The sequence below is a fragment of the Cicer arietinum genome, chromosome 3 (genome assembly GCF_000331145.2).
Source record: "Cicer arietinum cultivar CDC Frontier isolate Library 1 chromosome 3, Cicar.CDCFrontier_v2.0, whole genome shotgun sequence".
NCBI lineage: Eukaryota > Viridiplantae > Streptophyta > Magnoliopsida > Fabales > Fabaceae > Cicer > Cicer arietinum.
Window position 1 is genome coordinate 40,056,645 of NC_021162.2, and position 12,705 is coordinate 40,069,349.

Sequence of the window (12,705 nt, forward strand, 5' to 3'; positions counted from 1 at the left end):
TAGGTCTCGTGGTTTTTATTCTCTCAACTTGAGAGAAGTTTTCCACGTTAAAAAATTGTGTTTCTCTCATATTTAATTTTCTGCCAACTATTTTTGGTCTAGAATTCTTTGGTTTTTCCCAACACAATCTAGTACACATAATAGGTGCTTCTTCGCCTACTATTGCTCTATTGTCTACTGCTACAAACTATTTTGGAGGACCATTCTCGTATTCCAAGAGCCACATGTGGTAGAGACACTTACTTTTTACCCAAAGGCTCTTTTTCGACTCACATTTTTTTTCTTCTCAATGTGCAATTAGAAGGATATCCCCTAATTGCATCCATCAAATTGGGAGACCAATGAGTATGTTGATTTAACTAGTGACGGGGAGGAAATGTAGCTCCCCTGAGAGGCATTTATGAGGCAGACTATGTTGGAGAGCCTTCCAACAAACGTTAGAGAATGTAACTAACTCAGGATATTGATGTGATTAGAGGTTTAGGATAACGAAGGAGGCCGCAATTTTTTTTATTATTGTGGAGCTACTTTTATTTTGTAATAGTCATCAGTTGCATATCTATTTTTCGAGATGTTTTTTTTAGACATGAATTACTATATTTGTAGATATGTAGTTTTTCAATTACATTGGATAAACAATACTTATACACTATTTTATTATATTTTATGTTTAGTTATGGGTTGGGAAATATGGTAGTGATTATAATTAATTTCTTTTAGCATAATTTCAAATTCAAGTGATTTAAAAAAATGGATTCTACTTGATTTCTGCAATGTTAGGGGATTTTAAAATATGATTTTTTTACCCATATTTTATTTCAAGAAGGAGATCATTATAGTAGAATGATAAACATTTTCAAACCTATAACATCATGTTGGGTAAAAGAAGTCAAATCCAAAAAGTTGAGTGTTACAATTTAAAACTTTATAAAAAAAAGGAGGAGAAGGGACTTGGTTGCAAAAAATAAGTAACTTTTCTTGCCTTTTTAAATTAAAATATAGTTTATTACAAATTGAAATTGCAAAAGCACAAGTTTTAACTTATCACCTTAGTTTTTTCAAAGTGAACTTATTACACTAGTTCTTGATTGATTTCGCCCGTTAGTGAAGAGTTCTTTAAATGACTAGTCATGGATTAAAGGACAAGAAGATTATCAATTTGGTTGACTCCCACCACTGAGACTATGTTTTGTAAGGAATGTTGATTTGGTAAGAAATACAAAGGGCTAATGGTAAATCATATCTACAATCTACCTTTAGAATATTGGAGGTCAAATATTATTTTTGCAATCACTTCAAGTAATCACACCCTTTTTTTAATCTCTTGATGAAACAAACAATTCAAAAACATTGAGACATTTTACCCATGTTTTGGTCGATTTTTACATGACACAAGAGTTGAAAGATTGCAATCTTATTGAATGTAAAATGTGTGCATTTTTTGTTTACATTGATTATAAAAATTGTCATTGTTTAGTGCATTCTACAAGCATACTCTACTAACGACTCAAGTCTAAAAGAAAATTGTAAAAGCTCAAAAAGATGTTGCAGCAATAAATAAGTTGAATAAGAAGTATGTTCAATAAAACACTCATCCAAACAATGTTGAAGTTAAAGGTCTAAACTATATGAAGTCCTGAAAATGTAATTCATGAGATCTAATTCAGTTACCACCGATCATCTATGTAAGTGGATGCAATGTAAGAGGAGAACGATGTTCAAAACTATTAAATTTCTTCTAAATTGAAAATCAATTTACACTTAAAGACTATGATGATGACTACGACAGATGCAAATGTTATTGCTATTGACGGTAATTTACATCTCAAGATTGTTCATGACTTAGGGATTAAATTGATCTAAAGTGAACAAATCACTTTAAATAATAAAGTAAGTAATATCAACTTATTATGAACAAACAAAACATTGATATTACATGCTCGTTATTTTAGATAATAAAGTAAATAATATCAACAATTGATAAACAAATCAATGGTCGATATTACATACTCGTGTTTCATCAATTATGAATAATTATAATATTTACTTTTGTTTTGCGTTTTAATACCATTGAAGAGTCTTTTTTTAAATAAAGTTATTTCTTAGGCAAGAAAATAAGAATATGAGAAAGAAAATTATATTATATAATTTCTGCTTAAAAATAAAAAAATCTGCACGATTTGAAAAATATTTTGGCACTTTTTCTTTCTGTTATTTATTTCTTAAATTAGATCTATATTATGTAATTTTCTTTTTAATTTTAATGTAATTTTTTAGATTAAAAAATCATTAATTTTACAAAATACTTTAAATTAAATGATTAAGTCATGAATATATTCACTGTTATTTTATAAAAAAAAAAAGCTGACTCTGGCTGTTTATTTATTTATTATTTTAATATTTTATCTTCAATGTATTGGATTTAAAATATTTTGAAAGAAAAAAAGATTCAAAAAAAGAATATATGAGAAAAGAAATCCTCTATATATCGATTGGTTTTTTATATATAAAAAAAAAAAGAAGCTAACTCTTGTTCTCTTTACTTCCTTTCCACGATATACAGTCGGGAAGTGAAAACCAACCTGTTGTCGCCATTCTATTATACAATTCCTCTCCGCACATCGCATTCATTACTTGTGAGCCTCTTTCTCTCTCTCTCTGTTTTATTTTATATTTACTTTCTTAATCAAACACTTCAATTTTCAAAACACCGCAATTAGGGTATTGTTCTTTTCTGCCGCTAGTTTTTGTTGAATTTTAATAACGATTATGATTATAATCTTTTAGTTTCACTTCGTTTCCTCAGGATCGATTCAAATTCGTGAGTATGTCTAAGTCGTTGGATCTTCCTCCTAAGGGTGGTTTCAGTTTCGATCTTTGCAGAAGAAATGATATGCTCCAAAACAAGGGTCTTAAACCCCCTTCTTATTTGAAGACTGGAACCACTATTGTTGGTTTAGTTTTCCAGGTCTGAATAATATTAATAGTTTTAATTAATGTTATATGTTGTTTATGTGATTTTCTTAACTATTTGTTTCTACGCATTTGCTTGTATTTTTATCATTAGTTCATGTAATAAAGAAAACACCATTGAACAATGAAGCACAAACACCAGCCACGACACCGACACTGTCACGTGGAAACTGGTAATAATTTGAGAAAATTAATTAATTGAATGGAATCAATGTGCCGGTGTCACACATGTCAGACATTGGGACCCACCTTCAATCAATAGTGTCGATGTTGAGCCTTTGAATGATGGATCAAGATACTAATTGAATGTGAAGTTAAGTCTCAGATTGGACTCTAGACTGACATAAAAAATGTTTTGGTCTTCTCGGGATTATTTGTGTATGATACGAGAAATCAAACAAATGTTGTATGTTAAATTAAACTTCAAAGAAATTTTTTGTGTATGTTAAGTCAAACAAATGTAAGTTAAGTTAAATTGGGTGTTAGTGATAAGGAGAATTTTCTTAGGATGTGTTGTATGTTCAAGTATTATGATGATAAAGCAATTGTTGGTTCTAACATTATGAAGTATTATGTTATGAGAGGGAGAGTATGCTGGAAATCTTTCATAACAACTTTTTGGACTCAATTACTAGCTGGGAAGTAGGACTACTCTTTTTGAATCTAACAAATTTGCTTGTTGATGCTAAAAATGTCTTGCCATATAGTAATTGAGAAAATAGAAGATGTACTGTCAGTGTAAAATAGTCTTACACTGACATCCAATGAGCATCTTGTATTCTGCCAAATCACAAAGATATTTTGAAATAAATTTTATGACATGGCAGAACAATGATTTCTTATTGGATGACTGAAATTATTTTACAATGTCGATGCATTCCCATTAAACGCGTAGTAATTAGTAAAATTTTATTCTAAAATATGTGAAGGATAAATAAAGTTGTAACACTCATGCATAGTTTATTAAAAAGGTAATGAATATTTGGCTTGTTTGAGAACTGCCGATTATAATTTGGTTAGTGGGGGATCTCATGTTAGTAGTTTGGGCACCTTGATGTACACTTTTTGTTGCATAAATTTGAAACTGATTCCTTTGTTTGCTGATTGCTTTTTTACGCAATGGTTCAACAAATACATAATTGTATCATTTGACATCTTGATAGAACCCGAAAATTTAAATCAATGAAATTTTATATTATTTATGCAAAAGTGATGAGCTCAAGAGCTCTTACAATGTTGGAAATGCAAATAACGGATAAAACCAGCGTTCAAGAACTCCTAACCAGAGCAAGGTGCTCCTATCTAGAGAGAAATCTCACTAACCAATTCTAGCAAACTTCTGAATGAATATCCACTCTCCCATTTCTCTTTCTCTTATAACTGATCCCCTGGATTAGCAAACATCTCGCTACCCCACTGCCCCTTTTCCTCGTGTAACTTTATCAAATAATTGGCCTACTAGGATTTATTGCGATAGTTGGGTCATGTGTGTCATAAGGCCCAAGAGTCCTATCACATCTGGTCACCCATTCCACATTATTGTTTGTAGCTGTGTGTGTTTATGTTCAATTTGTATATTTTGATTGAATGTTGACGATTTCCACAAATAAATTTGTCTTAGGATGGTATCATTCTTGGAGCAGATACCAGGGCAACTGAAGGACCTATAGTCGCTGATAAAAATTGTGAGAAAATTCATTATATGGCACCCAACATATATTGTTGTGGAGCGGGCACTGCCGCTGATACAGAGGCTGTAACAGGTATCTTTCGTAATGCATGTTTCTTGTTGAACATTTTTATTTCATTCCTTAGAAAATGTTGAATATGGCTAGTCTTTAGGTTTTGAGCTTGTTAATATTTAATATAGTAGAATTATTGAAAATGAGATGTTTGTTATTTATTATTGTAGACATGGTTAGCTCACAGCTGCAACTACATCGCTACCATACTGGTCGAGAATCAAGAGTTGTTACTGCGCTGACTCTTCTTAAGAGACACCTTTTCAAGTTGAGTTTCAAAACTTCCGTCCGTTTTAAGTGACTTTTCTCCTTGTATCGACCACTGATTCTGACTCCTTAAATTACGTGCAGTTACCAAGGTCACGTCTCAGCTGCATTAGTCCTTGGTGGGGTTGACATCACTGGACCACATTTACATACGGTTAGTTTATTGTTTAAACCTTTCCTGTTTGTAATATAGTTGGATTTCTCGTAACTATTTGAGTTCATGGTTTGCAGATCTATCCACATGGGTCAACTGACACCCTTCCATTTGCTACAATGGGATCAGGTTCACTTGCTGCAATGTCTGTATTTGAGTCTAAATACAAGGAAAGTTTGAGTGTAAGTAAACATATTAAGGCTAAGATATCATACCTGCTTCAATCGAGCTCTTTATTAAAATAACTAGGAAAGCTTGAGTTAATAGTAAGCATATTAAGTGTGCTTTACAGAAATGAAAATGAAAAGCGTCCATCCAATTCAAAATGTTCACTGCACTTCCAATTATGGGTGTCCTTATCAATCCACACAACAACTGAACCAAAAAGCTAACAATTTAACAAACCAAAAATAGAAAGGAATAAAAAAAACGAAAAGAGGAAAAACTGATCATTTTTATTGGAATGGATTAAATGAACTTAACTATCATCATTAATATGTAAGTAGTAATTGATGCTGATGGTGTTTGTAACTTCAATCATGTCTAAGTTTTGCAATTCAGTAGATTTTAATTTGCTATGAACATTTTGATGTGGTGCAGAGGGATGAAGGAATTAAGATAGTTGTTGAGGCAATATGTGCTGGTATATTCAATGACTTGGGAAGTGGAAGTAATGTTGATGTTTGTGTGATAACCAAGGTTAGTGCCTTGATGCCCAATCCTTCAAGTTGTTTGAGAGGATGCATATAAATCTAATTTATGTACAAATTCTTTGTTAATGCTGCACAGGGACATAAGGAATATCTAAGGAATCACCTCCTGCCAAATCCTCGTACATTTGTCAATCCAAAAGGCTTTACCTTCTCCAAAAAGACTGGTTTGTTGCGAACTTTACTTATTTTATTACACTTGAGATTGCAATAAAACTATATTGTTTTGCTTACCATTGTGTGTCCATATTTTGTGATCATATTAGCAACTTAGTAGGATATATTATGTCACCATACACAAAATATTATGATTTAAGGAAAACCGTGTTGTGAATTAGATAATAATTGAAATTAAAGAATGATATTTTAAAGCAATGTTATCAATCTTGGAAAGTAGAGTGCAGGGAACAACCCCAAAAACGCTATTGCTGGATAGCATAATGGAAGGCTGTCATTATGATATTTTTATAAAATTTATATGTAAAAGCTCAACATCTAGCTTTGACTGAATAACGAAGAGCAAGAATGAAACAGTGTTTTTAAATTGTGAAATTCCTAAAATACCCAATTAAAAGCCCTAACATTTAAATCTTAAGGGATTTTCTGGAATTTTCAATTTCATTATGAGGTGCGTTTCTATGTTCCTGTGACAACTGCTATTTCAGAGGCTTTGGCCGCTACGTCAAATCTCTATGCCACTGCATGTCTTTTTGTCACATTGTCTGGATCGTAGATTTGGCTGTTCTCTTTACTATTAGAGGAAATAAGTTTGTCTAGTTTGAACTTGAAACCAACAATCGATATATTTGGAAGACAGGAAAGGGAAGCAAGGATTTAGGGTACGGAGCTTAGATACTTGATACGAGTTACTACATTAATTAGATATGGCAGAAACACAGGGTATTGAGAAATTATTATTCAGCAAAAAAAAAGGAAAAACAGAAATGATTAAAAGCGTAAGATATGAAGCTGCCTAGATACATTGACACAATTTTACCGCTGACAACTGTCAAACTGAATTAGTTATTGATACAGCTGTCAGTAACTGTCTCTAACTAACTGAGAGGGAATACAGTGTCAATAACTGTCTCTAACATGCCCCCTCAAGGTTAAGGCGGTTTGTGCTATAGAGTGAAAATCAAGTAACTGAGTTTCTATCCTCTAAAAGTAGAAATCTCGTAGGAGACAAGACTTTATTTAACAGATCTAAGACTACCCTTAGGATGGAATGTGTAGCACCTTCAAACTGTTTTGATGACCTATTCTCGAATAAAGTAAAGATCAAGCTCCATATCTTTTCTGTTTGCTTGTAAAAATTAGAATAGGATTATGTGAAAGAGCCACAGTGCTGATTCTGTCACTGTAGATTGTTGAAGGGGAAATCTTGACACTGACTCAGCTCACGCATGGGTTTGAGTCCATAAAGTTTTTTCTCTGCTGTGGCAGTTAGACTTTGGTACACAGCTTTTGTACTCAGATCTTGCAACCACAGTTTTCTTTTTACCCACCTAGAGACTATGTTTGGACCAGAATATATGCAAGATCCTGAAGTTGATCACATGTCATCAAAGTCAGACAGCCAATCAGCTATAGGAAAGCCTGTTAATACCAGAGGAAATGAAGTAGATGCTTGCTGGTGATGTAGCTCTTTGTTTAGACAGTGCAGGCTACATTCGTTGGAGAGGAGATGCTTTTTGCCCCTGCCATGTTAGATCTTTATAGTAAATCTCTAATTTATGCAGACCAGACTCAATATACACTTATACATCTAAAGCACTGTTTAGGAAAGCATTATTCGCATCCATTTGGCGTAGAGGCCCAACTGTGAGAGAGAGCCACAGTGAGAGTCAGCAGGTTTAATTACAAGGAATATTGTCTGTCTAATAAAACCCCAGCTGTTGGTGAAACCCTTTTGCCACTAAGCAGGCGCCTATATTTGTCCTATAATCCTATTTAAAATTAAAAGAACTTGCGTCTCTTCTTGGTATTTATCATCTAATACCAACCATCATTTTCATCTCCCACATTCTCATTATCTAAAAAGGCTTAGCTTCTAAGTCTAGTATCAAGAGACAACTTTGCCAGTTCAAGAAGTCCTACCATCAAGCAGATTGTCCACATCTCATTTAGTATATCCTTTATCTGCCGTAAAAATAGTCAAGGATGCACATAACCAAAATCCTTTTTGGAGCTATTTTGTTTCTCCAAATAATGAATAAAGGAGGATATACTCCAATTCAGCTTATGAAGAATCATGTTGTACAAGAAGCTTTAATACAAGTTCTTGGAAAGGCTTTTTGTGAACATCTTTAGTAAGCTATGCAGTATTTCATCTGGTTTCATTCACAATAAAAAAGCGTTGCCCAATACACAGCCACATAAAGTTTTGGGTGTACAACCAGTTTCGTGTTGTCATATACACAATGTCATTAACTATTTAAACATAATAATAGCAATTGCTTGTATGATTTATCCAATCTTATATTTTTCGGGGGTTAATTCGAAGCTGGAGGATGCTAATAGTACTTAACCCTATGTTGGTGAGTCTTGTATAGTTAGCCTAGATGATATACATGCATGTTAGGAACCAAAGAATTGAATTCCAATTTCCAAAGAAAGAATACTTTTATTAAGAAATAGGAGAGAAATCTCTTCCCAAAGGGTTTTCCCTTCATAATAGAGTTTCTAATCTATTCATAATTTTATAATATTCAAAGATACTCTAACTCCAAAACCTCCCTATTTATATATGATATCCTAACTGCTAACTACTTAGTCAACTACCTACTATAGCAACTCTTAACTACATTAACTACTCTTAATCCATTATTCTATACCCTAACAACGCATGGCATTATTATTTAAACAAAGCAGACTTCTACTGAGACTTGGTGAAGGTAATCAGACATTGATGTAGCCTGCCTCTTTACTTATCTGCTTTTTTTCTTGCTGATTAAGCAGTTTTAAGTGCATTTCTTTTATTTATTTTAATATATGATATCCATTTTATTTGTTGCAGAGGTTCTCTTAACAAAGATTACACCATTGAAGGAGAAAGTTGAAGTAATTGAAGGAGATGCTATGGAAGAGTAGTGAAATTGGTCTGCGTCTGAAACTTGATTAGTGCAGGGCTTGTGATATTTGTAATTGTACTTTCAGAAGCTTGGTTTTTATTTACCTAAAATAATTTATAATTTCATTAGATCGTTGCAAGTTATTAACCAAAAATTTCATCATTTGGAAGGTCTCTTTGTCAACTTATTTCCATGTTTCCCTAAGAAATTGCTCAACAGTATACAACAAAATACCTAGCAAGTAGCAAGACATGGCAAGTTACCTAGCATGTTATGTAGGTTTCACATGATTAAAATTGTAGTTTAGTCTAAATTATTTTGGCTGTATGAGTTTGTTTACTGAGATATTACAAAAGACTCCCTTGCCCTAAAATTCGAGCACTTTTGAAGGTTGTAACTTGCCTTTTGCATCGACTCTTTGGTGAATGTAGTGTGCTTGACTTTATTAAGTCTCTCATGATGAGAGACCAAATTTTTGCCAATCGATTAAGAAGTTCCACATGATGTTTTCATCGACTTCTCACACCAGAGCATTTTGTTATTTCTTCTCATATTCTCGATCATTCTTTTTAAACAGTCCATTGTCCTTTTTAAACAGTCCATTATTTCTGGCGTTACACATAGCTCAACCCTTGCAGTCAGCCGCTGTTCTGTATTGGCCTCCTCTCTCAATCCACACCAAACCAGTGGAAAACAAGAAAAGGAGCTAGAAAAATGGGTTCTGAATCATTGTTGTGGTTTTTGATTTCCTCTGAACCATTGCTAATTAAAAAGAGGGCATACAATGATACAAGGTTGAAATAAGGGATTAACTGTTAACTAATGAAAATTTGTCACTGTATGAAATCCATCCAACACAGTACATTAGTTAGGTTCACCGAGTACTCTGCTTCATTGTGCAATTTGATTTAGAACCAGTGAAAATAGCTCTAACAATATACATATTATATATAAAAAAATAAACACTTGGAAATGCCAGCGGGAGAATAATTAATAGTCTACTTATAATTGATGGATCAATAAATTATAATTACCAAGAGGTAAACATTTTTGGTTAACAACTATAAGGATCTGAGTTCCTTGCAGTCATGAAACATAAGTAATATTGCTACACCTAATAGAACATTTTGCACAATTGGGAACCTTTTGCTATATAGCAAACAGAGAGACAAGAATACCAAAATGTTCTTAAAGAAAGGTGCATAAAAAAAATAAAGAAACACTGTTTGAATTGATAGTGAGATTTACAGAATCATACTGAACTGCTGCGATTTGAGCAAAAACTACACCCATAGTGTCATTGTGATTTGCCAAACGCACCGCAAATCCAAACATGCATTAAGCAATTTTGGAAAGAGAGAACTCCTTTGCAAGGTACTTGAGGGAAGAAGGGTTAACTTGCATGAACAAGTAGTTTCCAGCAAAAAGATCACCAAAATGAACATGTCCATCTTTGAATCTTTTCATCACTTTAGCACAAGAAATTCTCATGGAAGACACCACCTTGGTTTTCTTGATCTTCCAAAGTCTTCTCAAGCTTGGTATTTTTAACCTAAACCTTCTCCTCATAGGAATCCTTCTAAACCTTGACAAATTCTTTGGTCTCTTAACCACTCTCTCCCTTTCATCATCATCACAACCAACTTCATGTCTCAGCTTTTGGTAACCAAATTTGCTAATCGATACCATCTGAATGGAAGACATAATTGAAATTTCTTCACAATAAAAAATAAACAAAAAGGTTTTGTGATCTAAAAGTGTTGTTTCTACGATATAAAATGTAATGTGATAAGAAGAGAAGGGAAATTAAGGTTTGATGGATTGATTGAAAAGGGGAGGTGAGCATGTAGAAGTTGTTGAGTGTATTAACTGCAACATAGGTTGTTGTTGTGTCATGATTGCACATTTACAAACTTCTTAAAAGTCATAAATTTTTATTCACTTCTCAATCCAGTTATGTACCTATCTAGTTAGTAGTTAGGAAGTTTCACTTTATCTTAATGAGCAAGTCATATTTTTTTCTTTTACGATTATTACTTTATCAAAGCTTATCCATGATCAGGCACGTTTCTGTATCTTATTTGTGGCACTTCAAATACTTACTTGTTGCTATTCAAGATAATACACACATTTTGTCAATAATAATAATATTCCTTGATTATAAGATAATTTTTCACTTTTTTTCTTTTAATACAAGACCCTTCACAAAATTTAATATGCATAGATGATTTGTTTACAAAAATATCTTTAATTAATTTACCATTGAAATATAATTTATTTTTCTCTCTCTTACTTAATTAATAATTGTAGGGGTAAATGTGTAAAAGAACATTTTTTTTTGGACAAATTTACTACCACAACCACTTTTCTTAACATTCGTTGGAGGATTTTATAATAAGGACAAAACGAGGTATACACACACATTAAAAAAATGTACTAATAATATTTATTTTCATAACAAATGACTCCCTCGATTTTAAAATAATTATTTCATTTGCAAAAAAAAAAAAAATTGTCTCATAGAGATGGAAATAGGTTGGACCGAGTTAGACTTTGTTAAACCTGAGTCTGACCTTGATAGAAGCTTGGTACGCTCTGTCAGCCTACTTCAAATTCTATTTCATTTTAACATTTTTGAATAAGTTATATTTATGTCAATAAAATTAAGTTCTATTTAGATATTTAACATCACATTTAGAAGAATATGACTTTATATACATCATACTTAAATTATATTTTATAATAATACATTTAAATATGTAAAAAATTAAATAAGGTTAATATGCATAAATTTCTAAAAGTTGAATAATAATAATAATAACAATAATCTAATAATTATATTAGTAAAAGAATATCATTTATATTTATTTAAATAGACTGACCTAATAGGCCTAAAAAGCTTATGATGTGGCTTGTAACATGTCCTTTTTAACTAAATAAGCTTTTTCAGAAGTCTTTATCTTATCTATTTTAAAAAAAAGTCTAGCCTGACCTGGACCTGACGTAGGCCCCTACCGGTTGACCTGATCTATTCCAATCCCTAATGTCCCATGATAATTGACTATTTCAATTGTCAATGCACTTATTTTCAATTGTACCATTTAATTAATAATATTTGTATCATTTTCAATGCAATATATTTTACTATGCATTTATGACATTGATAATGCATAAATACCTAACAAGGATAGTTTGGTAAAACTATTAGGAACATATTTTTATTAAAGTATATTGAGTCCTTTCTCACTCAAGTCACGAAGGCGCATATGCCACAAATTAGAAGAGACGTCTTCAGTTGCATTCACTTCTTCCTTGCATAGCTTCATATGCATCATATAGAGAGAAGTAAAATTTTTCTCCTTTGCAACCACTAGAGACCCTTTGGTAATTTTACATATACTATCACTACTAAAGTAAGTGTTATAATCCTCAATATCCAAAGCTTTAACTGAAATAAAATTGAGACGAATATCAATAATATGTTAAACATTCGTCAATTGAAGCTTGCAACCAATCTCATTTTCAACCCAAACATCTCTTATACTGATGATTTTACATACTCCTTCATCTCCTATTTTTACCGTGCCAAAATCACCAACAATGTAAGACGAGAGGAAATCATCCCTAGGATTAACATGATATGAGGCACCCAAATCAATAATTCAAGTTGAATTATGACATGCAAGGTTTATGGAATTATCACCACAAACAATATAGACATTACTAATAGATACAATTGTTGTTGTATCTTTATCATTTTTCTTCTTTTTGCCTTCATCTCTTTC

At 32.2% G+C, this 12,705-nt stretch overlaps 2 protein-coding genes across 3 annotated transcripts; one reads left to right on the forward strand and one right to left on the reverse strand.

The window, feature by feature from the left end:
• The first annotated feature begins 2,515 nt into the window (after positions 1-2,515).
• On the forward strand, positions 2,516-9,082 carry LOC101507251 (proteasome subunit beta type-7-B). 2 transcript variants are annotated; one of them, XM_004491689.4, is made up of 9 exons: positions 2,516-2,636; positions 2,807-2,968; positions 4,595-4,736; positions 4,886-4,982; positions 5,067-5,136; positions 5,214-5,318; positions 5,737-5,835; positions 5,926-6,013; positions 8,866-9,082. In XM_004491689.4, exons 2-9 carry the CDS (start codon positions 2,828-2,830, stop codon positions 8,937-8,939), a joined length of 816 nt encoding a protein of 271 aa, XP_004491746.1. In that variant the 5' UTR covers positions 2,516-2,636; positions 2,807-2,827; the 3' UTR covers positions 8,940-9,082. The 2 variants fall into 2 exon arrangements, with proteins under 2 accessions (XP_004491746.1, XP_027188512.1); XM_027332711.2 differs by having other exon boundaries at positions 2,626-2,721.
• Positions 9,083-10,258: 1,176 nt separating this feature from the next.
• LOC101506924 (uncharacterized) lies at positions 10,259-10,624 on the reverse strand. Its single transcript, XM_004491688.4, has one exon. The coding sequence runs from the start codon at positions 10,622-10,624 to the stop codon at positions 10,259-10,261; it is 366 nt and encodes a 121-aa protein (XP_004491745.1).
• Positions 10,625-12,705: the final 2,081 nt, after the last annotated feature.

Bases quoted from the DNA above. Each gene is read 5' to 3' on its own strand.
- LOC101506924 (XM_004491688.4), bottom strand. From the start codon at position 10,624: ATGTCTTCCATTCAGATGGTATCGATTAGCAAATTTGGTTACCAAAAG.
- LOC101507251 (XM_004491689.4), top strand. From the start codon at position 2,828: ATGTCTAAGTCGTTGGATCTTCCTCCTAAGGGTGGTTTCAGTTTCGAT. The intron at 4,737-4,885 runs GTATCTTTCGTA...TTATTATTGTAG, and splicing joins TGATACAGAGGCTGTAACAG to ACATGGTTAGCTCACAGCTG. The intron at 5,319-5,736 runs GTAAGTAAACAT...GATGTGGTGCAG, and splicing joins AATACAAGGAAAGTTTGAGT to AGGGATGAAGGAATTAAGAT.